We start from the raw sequence: 26,114 nt of genomic DNA on the forward strand, positions 1-26,114 counted from the left end.
CCCCCCCCGCCCCCCTCTTTGAAAAACCCAGATGTTGAAACCCAGATGTTGATTGGGTATGGATGTAATGGCTGGACAGTTTGGAAAGCTGTCTACTTGATCTGTTTCTGTCTTGATAATTCTGCCTGTATACTTTGAAGTTCGGGGTGCTGACCTTTTCCCCCTGAACAAGGTAAACAATATATGTCTGACTGATTAAAGTAAGCTTGTTAACCCGTTTTGAGTTGCTTTCCTTTGTCAAAGCAGATCCAAGAACCTGTGGTGGCAGCGACCCTGAGGACACTTGGGGTGCTTGCCGCTACAGGGTCTTTGAGACACATGAAGATTTCTATAATTCTTATTTCAGAGCAGTATCAATTTCTTTTCCCATGAGCTAAATTTTGATTCTCCTAAGGAATGAACACTGCAAGTTAGTGGCATTGGGAGGTGGAATAGTTTAAGTTTGCAGGCAAACTGCCTCTGGCCAATAATGGGACACTACAGATCTTGAGAAAGCCCTAGCATGGGCCAGAGATATTCTCACAAAATCACTTGGCAGATGGTTTATGGGTATCTACATGGAGGCCATGTTTTATAATAAAGTTCCTTGCTAGCTAATGAATTAACAATTAATAAAATGACAACTTGCTTTTCTGTACTTTGCACAAAACTAGGAAATGAGCCTGGGGTAGGTAGCTCTTCCTATGGGAACATTCATAAGTGTATGCCCAGCCCACACCATTGTTATAATTACAGCTAAGAAGGTCCTTAAAGATCACTTAGTCTAATTTCCTTATTTTACAGATGATGAAACTGAGGCCCAGTGTAATCCCTCAAGATTACCCAATTTTAGAAGGCAACAGGGTAGCTAGGTGGTGAAATGGATAGAGTATGGAGTCAAAAGGACCTGGATTCTTTTTTTTTTTGCAATTGGGGTTAAGTGACTTGCCCAAGGTCACACAGCTAGTAAGTGTTAAGTGTCTGAGGCCATATTGGAACTTGGGTCCTCCTGACTCCAGAGCTGGTGCTCTATTCGCTGCACCAAAGACCTGAATTCTTAACTAGCCTCAGACACTTGATAGCTGTGTGATGCTGAGCAAATCACTTAACCTCTGCCTCAGTTTCCTCATCTGTAAAATAGGGATATAATAGCACCTAACTCCTAGGGTTGTTGCGAGGTTCAAATGAGATGATAACTGTAAAGGGCTTGGCAAAAGGCCTGGCACATAGTAATTGCAAAGTTTATTTCTAAAATTATTATTAACAACAGGGTAAAGTAGAAGCTCTAGCTCTGTAATAGGATGTTGCTGTTGTTCAGTCATGGCCAACTCTTCATGACTCCATCTGGGATTTTCTTGGCAAAGATACTCAACTTGTTTACCATTTCCTTCTCCAACTCATTTCAGGAACTGGGGGAAAGAGGGTTACACAGCTAGTAAGTGTCTGAGGCCAGATTTGGGAAGATGAAACCTAGGGTCTCTGGAATTAGATGACATGTGTTCAAATTCAGCCTCTGATGCTGCCAATGAGACACTGGGCAAACCACATAGCCCTCCTAGACCTCCATTTTGTCATCTTGTAAAATAAAGTGGTGGGATTGCTCACATCGGTCACTCTTCTAAACCTTTTCTAACCTAGGCATCATCTTCCACTCTTCACTCACACACGCCCTATTTCCACTCTTTTGTCAAGGTCGATCTTTCCTATCTTTGTTACATCTCTGTATATGCTCCCTTCTCTCCCCTGACACTACTACCCAGAACAAGGTCTCATCACCTCATGCCTGGACTATTGTACTAGCCTTTTTGTCGGGTCTCCAACAAATTCCAGTGGCTCCCTGTCACCTCCAGGATCACATATAAAATCCTATTTGGCTCCTAAAAAAAATTTTGGTCCAATATTGCTGGAAGCTTTTACCTTTTAAAAAAATTTTAAGCAGTATTCCCCCAATTACATATCAAGAAATTTTTTAACATTCATTTTTACAAGATTTTGAGTTCAACATTTTTCTCTTCCCCTCTTCTGAAAATGGTAGTTTGATGTAGTTTATACATGTGCTATCATGTAAAACATATGTCCATAGTCATCAGTTGCAGAAGAAGAAACAGAACAAAAGGAAATAAAACCATGAGAAAGAATAAAGTGAAAAAAATTATTCAATCTGCATTCTGAGTCCATCAGTTCTTTATCTGGATATGGAGAGCATTTTTCTTCCCAAGTCCTTTGTACTTGTCTTTGATCATTGTGTTGCTGAGAACTGAGTCATTCAGAGTTGATCATGATACAATGTTGCTGATACTATGTACAATGTTTTTCTGGTTCTGCTCATTTCACTTTGCATCAGTACATACAAGTCTTTCCAGGATTTTCTGAAATCTGCCTGCACATAGTTTCTTACTGCGCAATAGTATTGTATTAGATTCATATACCACTATTTGGCATTTAAAACCATTCATAACTTGCTCCCTTTCTATCTTTCCAGTCTTCTCAGACCTTACTCTTCTCCACGTATTCTGCCTTCAGGTAAGACTTGCCGCCATGCCATTCCTGGCATAGGACAATCCATCTCCTGACTGTATTTCCTTTGATTATTCCCCAGGCCTGAAATATCCTCTCTTCTCATTTCTGCCTCAGCTAAAGCCCCATCTTCTACAAAAGGCCTTTCCCAGTTCTCCTAGTGCCTTCTTTCTGAGACCATCCCTTATTTAAACTATTTATCTCTTATTTATATATAGTTGTCTCTATGTTGTCTCCCTGGATAGACTGTGAGCCTGTTTTTGTTTTCTTTTGCCTTTGTTTCACCAGCACTTAGCACAGTGCCTGGTACATAGCAGGTGCTTAATAAATGCTTTTTCTGACTTACTCCCTCACTAGATGACGTCTGAAGTCCCTTTCGGTTGAAATATAGATCCTAGCAAGCAGGCTGCCTTCTTACTCCTCTCTTGCTTTAGAGGATTCGGAACCTCCAAAGGGAAGAACTCGACAGAGTTAGACCATCACTTAGGGATTACTGCTTCCATTCCCCTCCCCACGAGAGACTCTGGGAGACAGGAGGAGAGTCGGCCTGCAGGACCGGGCAGATGTCCCCGGCAGGCCGGCCTCAGCTGGGTGCAGATGCAGAAGAGCTGAGGGTGTAGCATCACATGGTGGCCACCAGAGGGTGCCGAGGCGCGCCCTGCCCACCCCTCGCTACCATTCCTCGGCCCTGGCGGGGCACGCAGCGAGCTGGGCAGGCTCCGGGCTCCCCGCCCACCTCCAGTGACGCGGCCTGGAGGCAGAATCGTGGTTATTATACTGCGGAGCAGGCACAGTCATTCATTCTTCAAAGGCCAGAAGGGGCTCCGCAGCGGGGCTGCGCGCGCGCACACAAAGCATGTCTCGGCGTATGACGCCCCTAGAGCCGGCTGGTATAGGCAGCTTTTCAGCTAAGCGCTGCCGTTCATTCCCTAGGCACCTGGCGGAGGGCTGCAAGCGCGGCTTGACCCCACGAGAGGCACCAAGAGAAGCCGAGGCTTCCTCCTGTCCTACACACGGAGTCGTTTCCTTCCCACCCCCCACCCCTGGATTCCTAAGGCAAAGGTTATCTCCCAGTCCGGAGACGCAAAACACTGCAGAGGAGGAGAAAAAGCAGTCAGTAGAGCTAGGTTCGAATTCTGGCTCTGCTCTAGGCGACCTTTAGCAAATTCACCCCTCGGTACTCGATTTCTCCGTCAGTCCTTTCTCTCCACGCTCTACACTATATCCGGAAACTAAGAAACTTCCTGCTCCGGGAGTGAAGCGTCCTCTTTTCCTCCCACCCGCACCCCCTTTCCCCGCTCCAGTCCACGGCCTGGGGCGGAGTTAGGGGGAGCAGGGCGGAGACCCGGGGGGCGGGGGGAGGCGGGGTCCGGCGTAGGAGGCGGAAGCTGAGAGGGAACTGGGGCTGTAGGGTATCGGACTCCTCCCGGACTGTAGGATCCTTGGCTTTAGGGCTGGACCGGACCTTAGAGATTATCTAGCTGAGACCTCTTATTTTACAGATGAGGAAACTGAGGCCCAAAGGGAAGTGACTGGCCCCAAGGTTACAGGTAATAAACTGCAGAGTCGGGAATTCGAACTCACGTCTGAGAACTTTCTAATCAAGTGCTCTTTCTAGTGCAAGGAGCCTACATATGGAGGCGACCTAGGGGTGGCGATGGAGATTGGGACACTTTGGGATTCCTGTCCACCGGGAGGTGTGGGTGAAGGACAGAAGAATTGAGGGGCCTAGAAAGAAGTAAATAGAGAGGGACCTGGAAGACCAGGAAGGGGTGGGGGGAGCGCGGAGGTCTGGGAAGTGAAGAACAATATTATGGAAACCTCAGGATGCTAGCAGTGGTGAAAACGTGGGGGAGAAGCCGGGGGCAGGATGGAGAAGCCACTCTCACTTTCGTTCGTCCACCGTTCTTCTCTCCCCAGGTGAAGCTCCTCCTTCACTAGCAGCAGTTCGTGGAAAACCACTCTCCTTACCTTCTAACTGCCCGTCCCCTCTCCAGGCCTTCACTGGGGGGGGTTCTCCAAGCCCCCCTCCCATGGGCCAAACTGCCCTGGCAGGGGGCAGTGGGACCAGCAGCACCCCATCCCCAGCTACCTCATACCAAGATCTGTCTTTCCCGGAGGGACTGGAGGAGCTGCTGTCAGCACCCCCAGTAGACCTGAGTGTGCAGCAGCATCATGGCTGGAACCCCAAGGACTGCTCAGAAAACATTGAGGTCAAGGAAGAGGGGCTGAGCTTTGAGCGAAGGCCTGTGGCTCAGAGCACCGATGGAGCCCGGGGCAAGAGAGGCTACTCCAGGGGTCTGCATGCCTGGGAGATAGGCTGGCCCCCTGAGCAGAGGGGCACCCATGCTGTGGTTGGGGTGGCCACAGCCTTGGCCCCCCTGCAAGCAGACTGTTATGCAGCATTGCTGGGCAGTAATGGGGAGTCATGGGGCTGGGACATTGGGCGGGGCAAGCTGTATCACCAGAGCAAGGGAAGCGGGGCTCCTACATACCCCACAGGGCTCAGGGATGAGCATCTGGAAGTGCCCGAGAGATTGCTGGTAGTTTTGGATATGGAGGAAGGAACTCTGGGTTATGCCATTGGTGGTACCTACCTGGGGCCTGCCTTCCGGGGCCTTAAAGGAAGAACCCTCTACCCTGCTGTCAGTGCTGTATGGGGGCAGTGCCAAGTTCGAATCCGCTACCTGGGTGAAAGGAGAGGTGAGATTGGGGTGCTAGATTTGTTGGGGTGTCTTGAGTTTCCAGGACAAGGGGAGGTAAGACAGCAGGCTCGGAGGACAAACTAGAGAGAAGGAACAAAGCCAACTGAAGCCCCCATTTGTTCTGTTTGGGGGTAGTCTGTCACAGAGGTAGGGGTCTTGGGGGTCAGTGACCTAAAAACACTTGACTGGCCTTTTTCCATTTGGATTCCCAAAAACTGTCTTTTTCAGTTGATGAAGACTGTGGACACAACACATAGACAGGCCGTAGGGAAAAAAAACAGAAGGCTTGGGACCAGGGTAGAGGGGAGGAATTTGGTCTGATGTGGAAGTCAAAGGCTCTGGCACAGGGCTAAAGATTGTATTAGCCCACCTTCCCAACAGAGCTCTGGCTTGGGGGGAAGGGATAGAGAAGCTTTGGGTACTAAGGAACTTATTTCCTCTTTTTTGAAGAAAAGCAGTAGTGGCAGTTAGTTGCAATAGTCTCTCAACTCCCATCAAGGATTCTGCCCTGCTATCCCCAGACCTTATGGTGGCATTGATTTGTAGGCTCTGGAAATCCTTTCTCGAATGGCTCAGATGACACAACAGTATACTCCCATCCCGCCAAATCCTGCTCTCCCACCTTATGTCCAGATCACCCAAAACAGGGTTAAGGGAACAGAGGTTCAAGGACAGAAGGTGGGGGCAGGGCCAGAAGTGACCTCCAATTCATTACCCCTCAAGTAATCATCTTCCTCTTCTCTCCCTGCAGCCGAACCTCACTCCCTTCTCCACCTGAGCCGACTGTGCATCCGTGACATTCTGGGGGAAGCCCGGCTGGGTGAGGTTTCTGCCCTACCCTTGCCCCCTGCCATGAAACGGTACCTGCTCTACCAGTAACCCCACAGACAGACTTGACCGTAGCTTCAGCCAAAGCTGAAGGCCTGTTTTCTTTAAATGATAATGAGTATTGTTGTAGTTCTTAAGTAAGGTTTGCCTGACAGGCAAAGAGGAGATGTCACCCCATCTCCCTCTCTCCTCCACCCTCCCCATCTCTGGGGCCTACTCAGAGTAAGGCGTTGGCACAAGGCTGGCATTCACCCTTGTCATCACCTGTTTCCCACCCCTACCCCCACCCCTGGCTGACAGGACCGTAAGAGTCTGGCCTGAGTCTGAGAAACAGGAAGTAGAAGGAAGAAGAAAAGGATGTCAGCCACCCACCCCTTACAGAGACAGAGAATACCAAGTCACACCCTTTCCATTTCCAACCTAACCAATAAGAAACCACAAACACGATGTGCTTCCTTCAAATTTACAATAAATGGAGAAAGGCCTGGTCCATTAGAGGAAGGGCTGAGGAGCTGAGAACTGGGGCACACGATCTACATGGAGGAAGGTGTATCGTGAATTAGACTGTGGGGGGAGGGGAATCAGCATCACAATCATATGGGAGGGGGAGGGGTAAACCAGACTTGTGTGGCCTTGTCTCAGCTTGGCATGTAAGGGAGTCAGAGGGCCACATGAAGGGCTCAGTTTTTGGCTTGGATGATGTCCAGGAATTCAGGCTTAAGGGAAGCTCCACCCACCAGGAAGCCATCCACATCAGGCTGGCAGGCCAGATCCTTACAGTTGGCCCCAGTCACAGAGCCTAAGAAGAAGAGAGAAAAGATTAAGTCACACAGGTTGGAGAGTCTCTGCTTCCCCATCCTTTCTTCCCTCCTTCCTCTCTCCACACTGAAGATCACACCGACTGACCTCCATAAATGATCCTGGTAGATTGTGATACAGATTCTGAGACGTGGGTCTTAAGCCAGCACCGAAGCTTCTCATGTACCTCCTGGGCCTAGAAGAGAGAGATACCCAAACAGCTCTCAAATCTCCTCTTCCTGGAACTCTTTTTTATTTTTGCTTTTTGGAGGGCAGTTGGGGTTAAGTGACTTGCCCAAGGTCACACGGCTAGTTTTTGTGTTGTGTCTGAGGCAGATTCGAACTCAGGTCCTCCTGACTCCAGGGCTGGTGCTCTATTCACAGCACCACCTAGCTAGCCCTTCCTGGAACTCTTAAAGGCAAAATGGGAAGGAATGATCATAGCAATTTCTGAGTTAATCTTTTTTTTTTAAGCAATTGGGGTTAAGTAATTTGCTCAAGGTTACACGGCCAGTTATTATTTTTGTGTGGGTGCCATGTATCTGAGGCTGGAACCGATCCTGGGTCTCCAGACACCAGGGCCAACGCTCTTACTCACTGTGACACCTGGCCACCCCCTGAGTTAATCTTGTAAAGGCAAATGAGGGTATAATGAAAGGTCACTAATCTGGCTTTTAATCCCAGTTTTGTCACTAACTAGCTGTGTGACCTGGGATAAATTACCACTCTAGACCTCTGTTTCTTCATCCCTAAATGAAACTGGACTAGATAACATCTCTTTTCCATCTCTGAAGTTCTGTGATTCAAGAGGGCAGCAGGACACCGTGTTCCTCTTCCTGCTGGGGTCTTTTCCAAGGGTCTTATTACCTGCTGGGGCGTGGCTGTCTTGCCAGTACCAATAGCCCAGACTGGTTCATAGGCTAGGACGACTTTGCACCAGTCCTTCACGTTATCTGTGGGGACAGAAGGTACTCAGGCTTGGAGACTTTGGAATTTCAATCTAACTAACTCCCAGTGTTTCCTCCAGCTCCAGCCTTTTGCCTTTAAAGCCAGAAGGTGGCACAAGAGGGCAAGTAGTACCTTTTACATTATTAGGCAAAGGGGTGACCCAATAAAGATTTCCACTCTCCTGACTCAGCAGATGCCTAGGGAGTCAGGAGAGCATGGGCATGGCCTTCTGCCTGCCACCCCCTTCAGGGTCTCAGTATCCTTATCTATGACATAGGGGCTAATCATCCCTGAACCAGCAGTTACCTGCAATGGCCTTGGTCTGGTCAAAAACAACCTTCTCAGTGATTCCAGCTTCCCTTTCATCCAGCTTCTCACCAATACAGGCAATCACTCCTAGGCCTTCTGACAAAGCATGGGCTACCTTCTGCCCAATGAGCTGCAGAGACAATTGATATATTATTAACACATGCCCCCTCCTCCTATCGCCTGGGGTCTTCCCTTGCAAACCCCTTCTCTTCTAATTTCCTTCCCTATTACTCACCTCATCTGACTCCCCAAAGATATGTCTCCTTTCAGAATGTCCTAGGATCACCCAGTTGGCCCCACAGTCCTTAATCATGGCAGGGCTGAGAAAGAAAGCTAAGGCTCAATACAGACGGCTCTCAATCTGTACCTATTTATCCTCCCTTTCCCCCCAAACCCATAATATCAAGCTAGAATAAGGGGCATTTCAAACAACTCAGCCCAGTCTGGTACCTTACCTGATCTCCCCAGTAAATGCACCCTTGGCCACTTTGTAGCAGTTCTGAGCAGCTACACCAATTTTTGCATCCAATTTCTGACGAACAAAGTCAAGGTAGATAGCAGGGGCTCCACATACCACTTCTGGGGAGGGAAGCATATAGACAAGTGAAGTCATGCCCCCAGATGCCAAACCCTAAAGCAAAGCTCTACTTAGCCCCTCTCCTGAAAACCTCACTTTCCTCCTTGAGCCCAAAGCAGAGTACTGCCTTTCTTTTGGTAGGACGGGAAGGCTGTCCTTCCTCCAAACAAAATCTATTTCCATGATGCCCTAACCCCACTCTGGTTCCCCGTTAAAGACCATGGGCCCAACCTCTTCATTATCAGCCCTGCCCCCTAGTGCTCTTTAAGCAGGGGTAGCTCTGGTTACCCCAAGGCTATTCTAAGCACGGACTCTCAGCATTCCCTGAGAGGCAACCCTACCCTTTTCCCAAAATAGTTCGGAGATTCAAAGCCTCATACGGGCATTCGAATAGGAAATAGGAAATTGGGGGGGAGGGGGTTCAAGGAGCTGAGAAAGTGTATGAGCCAATTATAAAGAACTTGGGAAGGGGCTGCTAAAATCTTTGACTTGTAGAGTCTGGTCACTCTCCTTGACCTTACATCTAAGGGTAAGGGATGGGGGTGGGAATGTAGAAAGGTGGGGAGACGACGGCTCCCCCCACTTGGGGCTGAAGGAACCCCAGATTCGTAGCTGCCCTTTACCCCGGGCTGGCACGGGGGCACCAGCCGCATTCGGGCAGCTCCAGCCATCTCCGGTGTCCGGGCTCGAGACCAGGCGCCGGCCACGTGCCTGGCCAGCCCGAACCCGCGCTACGTGCAGCCCCGCACTGCGCGCATGGGAGGGGGAGCGGGGCTCCGCCGGTGCATTTCGCGTAGTCATCTTCCTCGGGCGACCCCGTGGGGAGAAGGGCAGTAACCCGCCTCCCCTCCCTGCCCCCACGAGCAGCTACCGGCGACCCCAGCCATTAATCGAGCCCAGCCTCCCACCCTCCCCGGGGGATGAATGGGAATGTCCCCTGGGAGGGCCCTGTGCGGCCGGTCCCAATCGGTTCCCGGGCCAGGGAGGTGGTCGCGGGGGGCGTAGGGAGGAACGGCTCGGGCTCGGCAGCCCCACAGCCCCGCTTCCCGGCGCTCACCGGTGTTGGCGGGCACCTTGGCCCCGTTGATCGTAGTGATGAGCTCCCCCAGACACTTCTTGTCCCCATTCATCTTCCAATTGCCCCCGACGAAGAACTTCCGCGACGCCATGGCTCGTCGGTAACGGGCAGTGACTCCGGAGGAGATTGAAGGTCACCAGTACAGCACAACCACCGCCCCAACCCAGAGCCGCTTATGTAGCCCAGCGAGTAGCTCCGCCCCAACCCGGCGCCCCGCTCCCTGCTGCATTCTATGGGCCCCTCCCGACGCCCCGCCCCCAGGGAGGTGTCCAAGCTGCCCCCGGGGCCCCGCCTTCAGAGAGCTCCGCAGGGACAGTCAGCCACTTCACGGCTTCCCAGCCAAAATTTACTCGATACCTCTGCTCCTTACCCCCATTACAACACCGGTAAAAGGAAAGGGACTTATGGAGCTTGCCTAGTACAACCGCATTTTACAGAAGGGTAAACTGAAGCCCAGAAAGGTGAAGTGACTTACCCACTGTCACATTCCATTCTATCTGCATCTTTGCAAAGACAGCTGAGGGCCAGAGGACAAACTACACTTCCTTAGCTGGCGGCACCCTTGTTGTCTACAGCTTGTAGAAATTGGATGTTTACTTTCAAGAAGCCAAGATGACTCCAGTGCCTATAGTACCAAATTCTTCTCAGTAAATTCCTGGGACCTGATGGCTGAGAGGTCTGCCATAGCTCCTTCCTCTAGCTAGCACATGGCCAAGCTCAGCTCTGCCCTCACCAGCAGATCATATAAAGGGTGCCATGCAACAAAGGCCTTGAGGGAAGGATTGCTGCCAGACCTTAGCTTAGTGCCTAGCAATAGGCTGACCAGGCTCAGTGTATCAGTGGAGGCAGCTTTGGTAAGTACCCTCAGTCCCATTAGCCCCACTTTTCTTTCATTCATTCCATGGCTTCATCCTGACACTAATTTTTCATTCTTGGACACAGTAACATGAAGGGATTATATTGGAGTGTGTTCTCTGTGGAATGAGGCTGGGAACCTTCATAAAAAAGCCCACTGGCCATTTGGAAGCCAGTATAACATGGACAATAAGGGCGGTTACTTTCTAAGACGGCTTCTTTCTCAGGTCCTCAAAAGGTGGCAAGAAGCCAGTTCCCAAATTGATGTCACCACAATTCACCCTTTAGACTTTTATTCACATCCGTTGTTTTGGCATTTTCTAGAGGAGAGGGGTGTGGGTAAAGACTGGTAGCAAAGGAATGGGGAGAATCCCCCAATATCTTCCCACTTTTCCTTACCCTACCCAGGAGGGAAGGAACACAAAGATGGAATACAGGGAAAAGGGGGGAGGGGAGGAAATGGAGTGTAAAGAGAGAGACAAAGAATTGCCCCATCCCTGAACCGTGATGCACAAAGCCACACACACACACACACACACACACACACACGCCTGTAAGCTCTTTCACTCTCCCTTTCTCTCTCATTCACTCTCTCTCATATTCTCTCTTCCTTGAAGGGCCTGAGCAAGGTTACACTGAGAATCAAAAGCTGAGTGGTAAAGGGTGTGGAAGAGGGAAGGGGAACTGAAGGGGAAAATTGAAGAGATCTCATTATAGACAGAAGGTCCATTCCTCCCCTCCCCTCGCCCCCACTAAGTCTGTGGGGGGTAGGCCTCTGCATTCCAGCTTTCCCCTTAACTCAGCCAGTCCCTCAAGGCCTCCAGTGTGCTTTAAGGGATAGGAAGAGAAGGGGATCGAGGAGGAAAATCGGGGTTCCTTCTCTGTCCAGCCCCTCCTCATGCCAGTTAGTCTGTGATGCCACTGCTGCCTGGCCTCCATTTTCAGGAAGAAATGAGGCAGAGTGCAGGCTCTTAGCTGGCCATTCTCTGGTAGAAGTAAATATAGCCCAGGTCCTTGGGTGGCTTCTCTGAGGCACATACTTTCTGGTCATTGTAGATAACCCACCTAGTGGAAAAGAAGGAAAAGAACATGAGTGAATTGCGGTCCCAGTGCTGTATCAATTCAGTTTCTGAGCCATCACAAGGGAGTCACTAGTAGAAATGAGCCTAGATAAACTGTACAGCAATCTCCAACTTTCTCTGCCTACTTATGACCAGATTTGACTATTTCCAACAACCACAGCTCCACAGCCAGAGTCTACAGATGTCATTACAAAGCATTCCTGCTTTATAAATAACCTTCTGCCCTTGGCTCTCCCATACAAATGATCTCCCAGCTCTAGGATTTTCTGATAATGCCAAACTCACAACCCTATTTTCCCTCCTCTTCTTTTATTACGATCAATTAAAAACACCAACAAAGGGGCGGCCAGGTAGCACAGCGAGTGAGAGTACCGGCTCCAGTGTTGAGAAGACCTGGAGATTGAATCCCGGGCTCAGACACTTAGCACCCACCCAGAAACACCTGGTCGTGTAACCTTGAGCAAGTTACTTAACCCCGATTGCTTAAAAAAATAAAAAAAAAAACAACAACAAAAACCAAACATTTCTGTTCAAAGAAGAGGACTGGATATGAAATTCATGCACATACTTAGATTTAACATCATAGTAGCAAAAGTGCCCTTGTTTCAGTGCCCCTTCTGAACTTTCAGCTATGCCTTTTTTAATTGTTTCATTAATGTTCTTTTATTTGGGGCATTTTCTTCCATCCCTAGCACTATCAACTTTCCCTCCTTCCATCTAAATAGATGATCTCCTCCTATCCTTTTTCTAAACCACCCCTACGCCCTGACCCCCAATCAGCGTCTCACCTGCCCTCCTTCTTGATATGGCAGACATAGTGACCACACATGGTAGAGGTGCCCATGTGACTGATGAAGGCAAACAGCTGATACTCTAGGGAAGGAGAATTTGAGGAGAAATAATAAGGAAAGAATCAGAAGGAAGAATAAGGGAGGAATCCCAGAGACATACTCCCCAAGACCTATTTCCTGTGACCGATCATCCACAAGGTTCAAAATCAATACATAATTTATAGGAAGGTCTGTCACAGACCCATGTGAAGGAACTAGGAATAAATTAATTTCCAACCCATCAACTCTCAATCTTAAAGAGAGGCTTAACTTCTGAAGGAACTTTTAACCCCCCAAAAAGGAGAGTTTCTAGTGGTGAGTTCTGGGGTGGACACTAGAGGCCAATCTTAGACAAACAACACAGCCTTGCTTTTTCCCTCAGTGATACTCACTTCCGGGACCATCTCGGACTTTGGGCCCCACAGGCACAGACTCTGAGATGGAATCTGCAGCTGAGCGCCCCTCTGAAATGTCCATAGCAGCTTCTGCATCCAGGTCATCAATGTGGCTAAAAATCCAGTCCACGGCCCGTTCAAGATTGTTGTTCTGGAAGAGAAAAAAGGTAAGGTTTTTTCCAAAATTACATGGCAAGGATTATATCTTAAGTAGGATACTGAGAGAGCAGACAAAACTCTACGAGTTCTCTAGGTACAAATAATTTCATCCATGGTGTATCTACCCTTTCCACATTCCCCCTTCTCTACTTCTACCTCCACACCACTGAACTCCTCAGCCTGTACCGTAGCCCGAAGTGCTTTCATGGCCTGGTCCCGGGAGAAGCCCATGGAGACAATAGTAGCCACACAATCTTCTGATGGGGGATCAGCCACTGTGCTGGTAGAGCCAGGACCACTAGAGCCAGGCAGGACAAGTGGGTTTGCAAAGTCTGTGGGGATATAGGGTATAGGGTTGAGGTGTGGAATGGGTCAAGAATCCCTGCCTCTCAGGGCGGCTAGGTGGCGCAGTGAGTAAAGCACCAGCCCCAGAGTCAGGAGGACCCAAGTTCGGTTCTGGCTTCAGACACTTAACACTCTCCCCCCTCCCCCCCCCCCCCCCCCCCAAAACTAGCCATGTAACCTTGGGCAAAGTAACTTACCCCCATTTCCCCTCCAAAAGCAAAAAAAAAAAAAAGAATCCCTGCTCCTCAACCCCTCATCTTCTAGACCCTCCTCCATACCTGGATCGTCCATATGAGACATGACCCAGTTCATAGCAGCTTCAGCTCCACTATTGCCAGTGTAGTAGACAGCTTTGCGGCAGGCATCCATGGGGAAGCCCATCTCCACCAGCTGAATGATAACAGATTCATCCAACATGGGTGCTGTGGAGGGTAGGAGACAGACAAGGTATCATCTAGCTCCCTGAACACTGCCTGCCCTCCAACCTCCCAGATCTTACTTCATTCTCCTCCCACCCTACCCCACCTTCTCTTACCCTCCCAGTACCCTTCCCCTAAACTTGAAAAATCTCACCAATCTATGGTGGGTTCAATAAACCCAACAGGAAAAGAAATCAAGGTGACTCACACCCCCACTTCCATCCCTCTGTGCCCAACCACACAGGGGATCCCCATTTTTGGACCATGACTACATCCTCCTACATCTTTTCAAAACAGGGACACTGGGTGCATACAACTAATAAGACAGACTTCCATTCATCCGAAAGGTATGAATGGGAGATCTGGGGTATCTCCACCTCCCCAAAAAGAACCTATGTAAGGGGTTCTTTAACATGTGGGGAAAAGGGAATGTAAAAGGGAAGACTGACAGGCAAAGTACAAAGAGGAAGAAAGGGCCAGGAAGGGGTACAGCCCCCCTTCCCCACCCATCAGCAAGGTAAAGAAAGACAGGCAGGAAGAAGAATCACTAACATGTCGGAGAGGAGAAGTGAGGGGAGCAGAAGGAGTCTTCATCTTCGTTTCCATAGAAACCAAGGCTACCTTTGGGTTCATCTGGGGTGACCAAGGGTGGAGCAATGTCAGGTAGCTCTTCCTCTCCAGGCTGCAGGCCTGCCCCCCGAAGCTGTGAGATATCCAGCTCCTCGGGCATCTCAATGGATACATCTGTAACCATGAAGGAGGTGAATAACTTCCAAGCTCCCATCAGGTTAGCCTCAACAAGTCCTTTGGGGAACTCAAGTGTTTACCCAAACACTGGAACTACTTCTAGAAAAGGACCAAATTAAAGTGAACCACCAAAGCACAGTATTGTGGAAAAAGCCCTGGAATCGGCCCTGCATTTTCCTCCTTGTTCTTTCACTAAATGGTAGTTAGTTAAGGGGACAGACGCTCAGAGAAAGGTTATCTATGAAATGAAAGATATGGAATAGAATTATATAAGTTTAAACACTGGAAAGGATCTGTGAGGTTATCTGGTTAAACCATCCCATAATACCCAAACATCTGTAGGGACAAGGGAGTGCCTAACTTCTATAAAGTTACTGACAGCTCTCTGTTGGGAATCTTTCCTTACCTGCCTCCCTATAATTTCCACCTACTGATCATAATTTTGGATCAGCCTTCTAGAACACGAAGATGCATTTCATTCTCTTCCTAGATGATGACTCCCAGCCCCTTCAGCCATTCTTCATAAAACATGACAGCTGGCTGCTTCACCACAACAATGACCAGGGCTTGGTGCTCCTTATACAAAATGTGGAAACTGAACCCTCCCTCTGCTTTGTCCAGCAGGAACCTCTGAGCCTTTCCTTTAGCCCAGCTGACTTTTCACAAGAATTTTTTTTTTAAAGTAAATATTAAGAGACAGGCATCAGGGTGTCAGAAAATCTGGGTTCAAATCTTCAAATGCTACTTACTATTTGTGACCTTGAGCAAGCCCTTTTCTATCTCTGATCAAGTTTCCTCATCTGCAAAATGACGGGGGTTGGATTTGATGATCTCTTAATGTCCCTTCCAGTCCTAAATCTATCTTCTTATAGTGTGTTCCTTACCTCCCTCTCCCACACTTGTGCCCTACAACAGCTGCCTATCTCTTTTATCTCTTTATTCTAGCTCTGCCCTTCACTTTGGCAGCCTTCCTCCAGACACATTCTATATCTTTAAGGGCTTTTCCAGCTTTAAAACTGTATCATGCCATCATTTTCTCTTAACCCTCATGATCCCATCATCCTAGACTCCGTATCTAGGGATTTTTAAAAAAATATATTTTTAGTTGTTCTACCTGCACTTAAAAATGTCTTACTGATGTCCTTTTAAAAAAACAAACAAAAAACCAAACATTGCTATCACTTCCCACCACCAACTGAGGCCCTTCTTCACAACAGAGCTAAGCAAAACCAAGTGACACACTGGCTAGATTGGACAAGGGTGCATACCTAGCTTTTTGGGCACCCAGTCCAAGCCAAAGGTAAACTTCTTGATCTGGATGACCAGGTAGTCAGGGAATGAGGCAAATCGTGTTGTCCTGAGGAAGAGAAAGGCCTTATACACGAGGAATCCCAGGCTTTCCCTTTCCTATTCCTGGGACATTCTTTCTCTGAAGTTCAGCTCTTCTTGGGCAAGAGGGCTACTGCCTTACAAAATGCCTTCCTTCAAGAAAGCTGCTAATGTTTCTGAAGGCAGAGTAGCAAAATCCTAAAGTAGGGCCATGTTGGGGCTATGGGCAGTGAATAATAATGTAGCAGTAACATTCTGAAATTTGTACTGGCCTGCAGCAGCCCAGTTCTTTTCATGAACCCAAAGTGTTGATCCATATGGCTGAGCTCAAGGTGACTTGCTAAGAATCAAGATGGCTTTTTCCCTGAATTCTGTTTCTGTGAGAAAGCAGTGCTGCGAAAGCCTAACTTGGTGTATATACAGGTGCGTGCAAGCACTTCATGCTTGAAGTTTAAGAAACTACCAATCCCAACTGGTTGTGAAGTGAAATCCCAGCCATGGAGGATGGGATGGGGTCCTAGAGCAGGGCTCTAAGCACTGTATGGACAGGCCCAATACAAAAGGGACTTACTTTACAGCTACAGATTTAGCTTGCAGGGCTGTACTCCAGAAGTCATCCACCTGCTCAGGGACCCCAAATGCCTCCAGACAGGAACTAAAAGGCACCTGGGCCCGAACCAGCTCTGGCAGAGGCTGCTTCTCCTCTTCTGCTTGGCGTTTCTTCTCCTCATACTCCAAAAGCTCCTCTGGGGGCACAAAATCAAAGCTGTTCCCGTCAGCTCATTTCTACTTCCCTCTCCTGGCACGTCCCACTCAGCGCCTATTCTGGCTCCACTCCACCAAAGCTTAATGACCCAAGGAAGAACAATGGAGGACACTGGAACTCCTCCTGCCTTCTATCAGAGCCTGAGCAGAATATTATAGAAGGTTAATCATGCCTGACCTGAAATGACCCCACCCTCAGATGACCACCTGCACAGCCCGGCTGCCCCAAAGCATGGGACTAACATCGCTCCTCCTCTCATCCCGGGGACATGGAGAGCTCAAGCCTCCAGGTGGGTCTACTTCATTTGTATTGTTACTGCCAACCCCAACCTTTGTTAAGGGCTGCATCCATGGGTACAGGCAGCTGCATGATATAGTCCACTCGCTGGGTGTACTTGACCTTCTCTGTGGCCAGGCACTTGATCTTCTCTTCCACCAGGAATCGGAATACTTCATTTGGATTTTCTGAACTTCGGCAATTCCTCTGAAGGGAAATGGGAAGGCAGGGAGGAGGAAGGATTGAGGGATCCAAGATAGGGAATGAGGGCCTAGAGAGGAAAGGGAAGCCCACCAAGGCCTTCAGTGACACAAGGGTGAAATGGGAATTTTCCCTAGTAAACCCCACCAACCAACACTGGAAAGAATCTGGTGGTGGTTGTTGGTTTGCTGTCATTTGGGTTTTTTTTTGTAAATGGGATCTCTTGCCAATTTGGCTATAAGGTCCCTGATGTTAGGGAACCATGCATTCCCTTCACTTTTCCTCAGGTGCTCTGGACGCAAGTAGTACTCCCAAGTTAAGGGGATTAGAATGACTGATAGAGGAAGAAATAAGAAAAAAGAGTCAAATAGTCCTGGAGAAGGGTTGCCTTTCCCACCCTCTGCTTATTTTCCTCCCTTCTTCAGGTCAAGAGTCCCCCTTTTACCTCAACCATATTTATGAAATGAAGGAAGAACTCCTGGGCATCCTGCTGCCGGTTGGTGGAGAACTCTGGATGGCCTTTGCCAATGAGGGACTTGAACATTCGAGGGGCAATGCCATCTTGAATTCCCTGGAGGGAGCAGAAAAGTAGTTCAGTTGGTGCTCAAGGTTTACTATCCTTCTTATTGAGAATTTCCCATAGACTCTCCCTCAATTCTAGAAACAGATCAACCAAAGGTTAAAAAAAAAACAAAAAAAAACCCCTCACCTTTTGCTCTGGCACCTGTTCCCCATCTCCAGATTCTGGTGCGGGCTTGGAGTACTCCCCTGAGAGAAGGCCATGGCCCAACTTGGCTCTAAGATAATGTTCAAGAGTCAACACAAGCTCCCAAATGAGTCTCCAGCCTAGGTGCCACTACTACCATACTAACTGCAAGTTCCTGACCTTTGCAGTGTGCCTCCAACATACACACACCACCCTCCTTGGGCACTTTACTCCAAGGCTCTGAAAACCTTAAAAGAGGCAGGGAAAAGAACACAAACCCTAAACCCCAGAAGATACAAGGATGAGTTCCTCTACTCCCAGTGGCTGTGTGAGCAAGGGCAAGTCACTCAACCTCCCTAAGCTGTAAAATGGAGATGATAATATCTGCCCTACCTAATTCACTGGAACATTATAAGGAAAATGTTACGTCCCAAGTGAATACAAGCTATCCTTCTCCTTGGCTCCCTGCTATTGGTCTAAGCAAGAACGCTGTCAACTCAGGATACCTCCAAGAGGCAAACAAACAATGGTAAACTTCCTCCACCTCCCCTGGGACCCCCACCACTTCACTCAGTCCACAGGAGTCATGGCAAAAATCTATACCCAGATTCTTTCCATCCCCTTCACTTCAGGGCTTAGTCACATACACCTGGGTGCTGAAGTCCTGGGTGGGGTCCGACGGCGCATTCTGGAAGATCTTCTCCAACTTGTCCACGTACCTAGGGGCCAAGAGAATGTTTACAACCCTCCAGTCCAGATCAAACTAAGGGGAAGATTAGTGTTACCAGTGAACTAGAGAAAACTATGAGAGTAGTCCAAGGAAAAGAGATATTCAGAAGGAACTCTACCCCAAATGAGAATGGACCTTGGAGTCCAGAAAAACTGCCTAGCAGGATAGGATGGGCCTTCCTAGTCTCTCAATACAAGGTGGCTCTCTGGAATCCCTTTTGAAAGAGAAGGGGGGAAAAGCAGGTTTCGGGTTAGGAATCTATATATAGAATTTATACAATATTAATCTGTATTTGTTGGTATGCTTCATTATAAATGTTTTCTAACGGTTTTTCTTGCATGTCCTCTCTTCCAAATTAAATTGTAAATTCAAGGCCAAGGATTTTGTCTTAACATTTCATCTCATAGCAACTCAACCCTTTCATACCTTGCTGGCCAAATGGTGCGGTTTGTCAGATAATACAATTTCAGACTAAGTCCTACATAGGGCAAATAAGAGACTGGGTTCTGTTGCTTAAGCACAAAAGCTTAAGAGAGGAATTATATGGAGGGGTTATATAGGTTTGAGGGCTGTTACCCATGTTATTCAATTCTATCCCTTTGTAATGTCTGAGGCCTACAGAGTCACAGTAAGCTTCTGAGGAACCATTCTGTAATTTGGATATAATGCAAAGCAGTGCAGGGGGTTGAGGATAATATGAGAAGGAGAGAATCAAGAAGGTCGTGAAATGGAAGATGAGAGATGCTTATGTCCAGAGCCCTTAAGCAAAATGGCCAAATAAAGTTGGGGGAAGAAAACACTCACTTCTTTTGGAAGTCAGGGATGCTGAAGAGCACTTGAACCACAGAGTTGAGGTAACAGCTATTGCCTAAGTTTCGGATGCCGGTGTAACTGGGGCCATAGAGGGGCTTGAGCTGCACACTGGACTCCTGGATCAGCTCCCATTCGCCAATCCGCTGGTTCATGTCTATCTCCAGCTCTGTCATTGTTTTGTCTGTCTGGGGTGGGAATGGGCAAGTCAGGTTTGGGACACGTGATCTCCTCAGGTTTAACTTAACTGCATGTTATGCCTCTTTGTGCCAACTACAGCACATAACATAGTGCTACACATACAGTGTGAACTCACAAACATCTGTTAAATCACAGCATCTTAGAGATAATCCATCTCATCCAGCTCTTTACATGGTATAAAAATCCATGACAGTCATCTAGCCTCACTGTGAATCAAGGAATAAAAAAAAAAAAAAGGTTCTGATTCTAGACCAAAGTTCTTAATGGGAAATCACAAACCCTTCCCAGGCAGCGGAGATGGTCGTCCTCAAAGCACTTTCAGTGACAGCCAAAAAAGACCAGATGCTTGGGGCCAATGCTCAAGCCCAGCGTTGCCCCAGGACCTAATTTCCAGGCCTCCCTGCGGCTGCAAACTCTTGAGAGAAGTGGGGGTGATGTGAAGGAAGGAAGCTGTTGGAAACAACTTGCTCACCTTCTGCATCTTCAGCATGTCAATGCCAAAATGAGAGAGGTGTTCTGCCAGATTAGGATCCAGGACCATATCATCTTCATCATATGAATAAACATCTAGGCACCGGGGAAAGAATAATGTTGTTTATGGGGAGATTAGGTCTGATCCCAGTTCCTCTAATTCCAAAAAGGAAACCCTCATGGGACTGAATGATAAAACTTATTCAGGCCACCCTCTCTCTCAAAATCTCAAGTTAACTGGACAAAAATTTATTAAATGTTTTTTATATGCCCTGCGCTAAGAGCTGGGGTTAAAAAGAAAAGCAAAAATGGTCCCTGACTTCAAGGAGGTCACAATCTAATGGGGGAGAAAACATGCAAACAACTATTTATAAACAAGATATATGAAGATTATTTGAAAATAATCTCGAGAGAAGGTATTATCATTAAGGCGGACTGAGAAAGGCCTCTTGTAGAAGCTGGAATTTTAGCTGAGACCTGAAGGAATCCAGGGAAGCCAAGAGGTCGAGAAGAGAAAGGAAAAGTGTTCCAGGCATGAAGGGCAGCCAGTATCTGCATGTGAGGCCCACCTGAGCCCCCAATACCATTTCCTGAAGAAATGGATATCTAAGCTAAAGGAAGTTGAAGACCTATATAAGGGGAAGGTAGAGGCACCATACCTGCACCATCAGGTGTGATGGTGCCCAGCTTAACTGCCAATGGATACCCAGTTTCCTTATAATGTTCCACTGCATGGTTATTGCCCCCACTGCCATCAAAGTATCGACGACCACAGAGTATGGAACCATCTGTCATGTTGAGCCACAGGTTTTCCCGCATATCACACTTGGAACACTTCCAGCCACTGCCAAAACAAAACAGGGAAAAGGTTAGCCTTCCCTATGAAACCATAAAAGGGATGTGGCAGTCCAAATCTTCCTACCATCAACATAATTCCTTCCTGTGTTCCCAAATATGTATTCATACGAAGATGACAAGGGGCTTAAACAGGACATTTATTTGCCCATGATCTCCCCTCTTTACCACAGCTGACCCCTCTCCCCTAACTCTTTCTCCCTACCAAATCCAAACCGGGAGGAGTGCCCTTTCTTTCCCAACTGAGACACTAGCTATGCTGTCTGTGGAAGCCACAGGGCTAGGTCTCACCAGGGAGGGATTCGGGCAGGATTCTCCAGCTGCTTGAGATTGAAGGCGTGCTTGGAGACTTGCCGCACCTCCCCATCCCAAGCCTGTACCTCCTGTTTCCGTGAGGCAGAGTCTGCTGACAGCAGGGCCTCCACTGCACTGGTGATCTGAGAGAGCAGATAGAAGGGCACTGACGTCAGAGGCAGAACTGGATGCCTAGCTCTAGACACTGTTCTACCTTTGTTCCTCCAGCAGCCTTCCCCAGTCCCTCCTATTTCCCACCAGCCTTGGGCTCTCTGTTGCCAAGGTGGGGAGGGATGTCCATACCCGGTCTCTGGCCATCTCAGGCAGCCCTCCCAGCCCATCTCGGGCAATCTCCAAGTAGTCTGGTAAAATGACAATCTTCACATCCTCATCATATTCAAACTTCTCTGTGATGTCAAACCCGCCTTCCACACCTGGTAGGCAAGAAGGAGGAGAAGGCAAACAGGGCAATAGCTGAGGCTTGGTGACCCAGAGGTGCCTAGATCCCTGGCCCTCCCCACCTGCTGAATTTTCACCTCCTCCAAAACTGAGTGGACCTCAGATCAGGGCCCCTTCCTTGGGGGCCGTCCTCATGGCAACGAGAAGAAAAAGAACAAGGGAATGGTGCTGTGCAGAATGCTCACCAATAGCAAGGCGAGTAGGCTTCTTCCTAGGGGGATCTCCAGTACCTGAAGTGGTATCATCTTCTTTCTAGAATGAGGCAGGGAGGACAGGGTCAATGAATGCCAGGGCCATAGGAATAAATACAGTATGTTGGAGAAAATCTAAGGAAAGAACTGAACCGAGATGGGAGAAAACAATGGAATGTTGCAGGGAAAAATGTACTGAATGAAAATGCGTTAAAAGAAAAAGCCCTGAGAAACAGGATAAATCTAGCAAATACTGCAACGATAACAGACCACTGAAAACAATTCAAAATGCTAAGCTCTGTGTTCTCCAAGTTCCATTTGGAATGTGCCTAACATGAATATGCTCCCCAGCTCATCCCCAGCCACCTTACCGGACGTCGGGTCCTTTGGAGGTGAAGGTAGACCCGCTGGCCAGTTCTGCAGTAGTGCCTCTCAACATACTGCTTCCCAAAGCCCAGAAAGGTATTCATGCAAATGTAGAGACCACCCTCGGACTCCTGAGAGATAGGAGATAGGAAAAAAGGCAGGTGAAAGCTGGTCAGACAGGTTCACCAAAAGGATGGGATCCATATTAAGATTCTAACATTATTTAACTGAACCATGCTATTTTTAGATCTATGTCAGACAGACATGAGGAGGGGTTGGTTTTTAAATAGTAACCCAAAGCTGTCACATACCAAAAAACCCCACAATTGTTCACTTAAATAAACCTACAAAGATTAGTACTTGAAATAAAAGATAAAGAATATCCTTTTTCAAGTCTTAATCTCTGAATGTTTTAATACATCCTTTGACTTCAAAATAATACAGTGCATTTTAACATATTGTAGAATGAGACAAAACACTGGATTTGAAAGAAAAGAGGGAAGCACCAAAAGATATCAAAGTACATTATAAAAAGTAAACATAGAAACAAAAATACTTATCAATACATGAACACATATATATATATACACACACTGAAGATAAAAATTTAGAAGGATAAGAATCAATATGGACCAAAATACCGTTTCCTGGGAAAAATGATTATCACATTTTTTTAAAACGCTGCTAACATTATGTTCTTTATTAAGAAAAAAATTCAGCTTACTCTGTTATTTCTGTGCTTAGATATTCGATTATAATTATTACATTCATCTACAAAAGTTTCTCCTTCACTTGGCTGGCTACAGAAATATAAATGATATAAATCCATTCTAATTCCTATTTGTCATTTAGAACAAAAATAATAGAGAAGTTATATACAATTCATCTTTATCAATCCACACATAGCTTAAGTGGTTAATTTCAAAGTCTTGTGTAGGGAAAACTAGTTTATAATAAGGGGTCAAGAGCAAGATAATTACTACAAATTCAAACCAGACTAATCATTTATCCCTAATTTAACAACCTAGATTAAAATCTGTAGATCATTAGAATGCTGATGTTACAAGGCAAATGGAGAATTCTACAAGTAGCCTCATTAGCATTAAAGCCCTAAAATATTATCTTGTTTTTGAAATGCAAAGACATTATTGTATAGAAATCTGAAAGCATGAAGGAGCTACACTCCAGAACAAGTGCTACAGAATTCCCTACAGGAAACAAAATGAATAAAAACTGTTTATTAATCAATACCACTTGAAGTCAGTAGGAATGCTAAAGAAACAAAATGAAACTTGCATTTTATGCTATAATCATAAGCAAGAACTAGAGTCTAATTTAAAAAATTTTCGACTCACTCCTCTCTAAGAGAAATGAAGCTTGTGATGTAGACTTAATTATGACTGTCCATTCCATTTCAAAGCTTTAGAGTGTGTCTCAAAATGCTTTCCAGAATGCCGGATTAAGTATCAACACAAAAAGTCTAAATCTCTAGAGCCTTCTCCCTCTTCTTATACTCAATCTTGATTTTCACCCAAAAGGTTTCTCTGAGGATGGATGGGATGCAGGATAGACTAGGGAACCAGTTCTTTGGAGGCAACTTGAGGTTCATACTTATGGGTGGTACGACCAAGGGAACTATATCCTAGATATCCTATAGTGGAATTTGGACCAATTTTGACTTCACAAAGCACTAGGAAGTCCCAGATATTCAAAATCTGAAACTTGAGCATTCTAGCATTCCTATCTACAAAATCATCCTCCCTTCCTAAAGCATAGTCCAAACATAAGAACCCACCAGAGCCTCCCACCAATAGAAATCATATCCATCAGCCTCTTTCAAATGCTGAAAAAGTCTTTGAGAGTGGAATCTCGACCCAATCCATGAATTCATGAAATCAATCCAATGCAACAAGCATTAATAATATTTAAGTGTCACCTTGTGCAAGGAGCTACTTACACTAGGAACTGGGGGACACAATGACGGTCCCTGCCTTCAAGGAGTTTACCTTCTACTTACAACATTTAAACAGATAGACACACCCCATAATTTATAGAGGGAGAAAGCTAACAATTATATTAGGCAAGCACCATACCATGCATTATTTAATTTCTGGCCTAGAAATAAAAGTTCTGCCTCTCACAAGGCAAAGGGAGTCTCCAGAGCTCCATTCAGAGGAATCCTCTCCCCTCACATACCAAAAACAAGCTCCAGAAGAAGCAACACTACCGAGATCTTCCAGACCACAAAATTACAATGGATGACAATGCACTAAGGCATTAGATTAAAAAAACTCCAAAACAGCTATCCTAAACCCTGATGATGCATGTAAGGAAGGCCTTCCACCCTGACTTACTGGTTCCAAGCATGAGCGCATCTGACTGAACAACCCAAAGTAAGGCCCAACAGCCACATGGAAAGGGAGGATCACACCCAGTTTACTGCGCTCTCATTCTAAGCTTTGACCATTAAATTGCCACCGCACTGCACAATGTTTTCTGATCCTGTATTATCTCTGCTTAAGAATAAAATACTGCAGGAAAAGAGGCACCGGGTGATTAGTTTGAAGCATGGTGTGTGGGTGGTGGCTTTGTGAAGTATCTAAGTCAAGGCAGGAGATGAATAAGATTCTTTTGCATCTCTCCAAAGACGAGAACCATCTTTCAGCACCCTACTCTGCTCCTTCTAGGGGAGGAGCTATAATAGAGCCACAGGTCATTGGGGGGATGGAAGGGGGAAGAGGAGGGAAAGAGAGGAAAGATGACTTTTTTTGCCAGTAGATAGGAAACACAGTCGGAGTTGCATTTGCATTTCATGATCCAATCCCAGCCCCTCCCCACGAGGTGGCAGGCTCCTACTCAGTGCTCCCCATCACTGACCCTAAAATGAGCCAACACCTGCAGAAGGAGCAGAGCACAGTCGGAGCTACCCCCACGGCAGCCTGGGTGGGTGTGGGGAGAGGGGGGAAGGGAGAGACGGGAGAAAAGGCAAACCTCCCATTAGACTACCACTCCCAATGGGCCCCACGCGCCCAGCGAGAACCCTCCAGCCGGTCGCCAGGACCGCTCGGGAGATGTAGTTCTTCGACTAGGGTGCACCTGAGGCTTTGAATGACAGAGAAAGGCATGGGCGACTACAACCCCCAGAGTGCTCCACAGGACAGAGAAAAGAAGGGATGAGTAAGGTGCCCTTGGGTGTGGTAGTCGCCTACAGTCCCTATGCTCGTTTGTGTTAACGGCGGAAGAGGGCGCGGAGGACTACGAATACCATGGTGCCTTGCGATAGCCCGGTCGTGCAGGCCCCGGCAGAATGACCAAGGCGATGCTCGCCGCAGGCATGGGGAGTGGGCTTACCGGTGTGTCGAAGGAGAAGGCGCATTCGTCTTTGTGAACCCGATCTCCGGCCTTGGGGACCCGGATAGTCGGTAATACAGATAGCAGCGCCTCCTCACTCAGCTCCGCCATGACACCGGCAGCAGCGCTCCCACACAGAACGGCTCCCGCGACTCCTACGGTTCCTCGCCCCTACTACTTCAACCAATCCGTAAACCACTCTGAGCGCACGCGCACTAAAAAGAGACGCGCGCGCCTGGCGGTTAGATAAAATTGCTCTACCCTACTTTCTGTGGGAGCCAATGAAAAGCCCTCCTACAGAAATTGACAGCTGAATAAGCCAATCCTCGGTCCCCAGAGAAAGAACGCTTATAGGATTGCGAGGCCGGTAGCGAAGTTTTTGCTCTCCTGACTGAGCCACCTCTGTCGCCCCCTCACGCGCCTTCGACTGACCAATCCAAGTCTAGTTTCCAAGTAATTGACAGGTGTTTTAACTAATCATCCCGTGAAACGTTTACTGGGAATGGTCTAATCGAGGAGATGGTAGCATTTCTCGGC

The 26,114-nt window shown here is 47.5% G+C and overlaps 4 protein-coding genes across 6 annotated transcripts in view; 1 reads left to right on the forward strand and 3 right to left on the reverse strand.

Moving 5' to 3' along the window:
* Nucleotides 1-26,114, reverse strand: part of EMG1 (EMG1 N1-specific pseudouridine methyltransferase) — a 370,137-nt gene that overhangs the window by 158,722 nt on the left and 185,301 nt on the right. The gene's annotated exons all lie outside the window — the stretch shown is intronic.
* Nucleotides 3,850-6,524, forward strand: SPSB2 (splA/ryanodine receptor domain and SOCS box containing 2). The gene is made up of 3 exons (XM_069101591.1): nt 3,850-4,046; nt 4,417-5,199; nt 5,953-6,524. The coding sequence occupies exons 2-3, from the start codon at nt 4,530-4,532 to the stop codon at nt 6,078-6,080; spliced, it is 798 nt and encodes a 265-aa protein (XP_068957692.1). The 5' UTR covers nt 3,850-4,046; nt 4,417-4,529; the 3' UTR covers nt 6,081-6,524.
* TPI1 (triosephosphate isomerase 1) overlaps nt 6,479-26,114 on the reverse strand; it is a 204,943-nt gene continuing 185,307 nt past the window's right edge. The window contains exons 2-8 of one of the 2 annotated variants that reach the window (XM_069101593.1): nt 9,719-9,886; nt 8,540-8,663; nt 8,320-8,404; nt 8,082-8,214; nt 7,695-7,780; nt 6,936-7,023; nt 6,479-6,828 (exon numbers count right to left, since the gene is read on the reverse strand). In XM_069101593.1, coding sequence (XP_068957694.1) covers nt 6,710-6,828; nt 6,936-7,023; nt 7,695-7,780; nt 8,082-8,214; nt 8,320-8,404; nt 8,540-8,663; nt 9,719-9,830 — 747 coding nt within the window. In that variant the 5' untranslated portion in view covers nt 9,831-9,886 and the 3' untranslated portion in view covers nt 6,479-6,709. Of the gene's footprint in view, nt 6,829-6,935; nt 7,024-7,694; nt 7,781-8,081; nt 8,215-8,319; nt 8,405-8,539; nt 8,664-9,718; nt 9,931-26,114 lie in introns of those variants that run through there. The other variant, XM_069101592.1, reaches the window with a different exon arrangement.
* USP5 (ubiquitin specific peptidase 5) lies at nt 10,871-25,779 on the reverse strand. 2 transcript variants are annotated; one of them, XM_069101584.1, is made up of 20 exons: nt 25,578-25,779; nt 22,232-22,357; nt 21,855-21,921; nt 21,514-21,644; nt 21,208-21,353; nt 20,721-20,905; nt 20,063-20,157; nt 19,384-19,577; nt 18,497-18,568; nt 17,853-17,940; nt 17,589-17,714; nt 16,996-17,149; nt 16,472-16,646; nt 15,840-15,928; nt 14,446-14,568; nt 13,684-13,827; nt 13,247-13,392; nt 12,899-13,052; nt 12,465-12,549; nt 10,871-11,659 (listed from the first exon to the last, which is right to left on the reverse strand). In XM_069101584.1, the coding sequence occupies exons 1-20, from the start codon at nt 25,686-25,688 to the stop codon at nt 11,566-11,568; spliced, it is 2,505 nt and encodes an 834-aa protein (XP_068957685.1). In that variant the 5' UTR covers nt 25,689-25,779; the 3' UTR covers nt 10,871-11,565. The 2 variants fall into 2 exon arrangements, with proteins under 2 accessions (XP_068957685.1, XP_068957683.1); XM_069101582.1 differs by having other exon boundaries at nt 14,377-14,568.

Source organism: Petaurus breviceps, unplaced genomic scaffold (assembly GCF_028583685.1).
Source record: "Petaurus breviceps papuanus isolate PSGF00001 unplaced genomic scaffold, PetGlider_PUasm1.0 470, whole genome shotgun sequence".
Classification (NCBI taxonomy): Eukaryota; Metazoa; Chordata; class Mammalia; order Diprotodontia; family Petauridae; genus Petaurus; species Petaurus breviceps.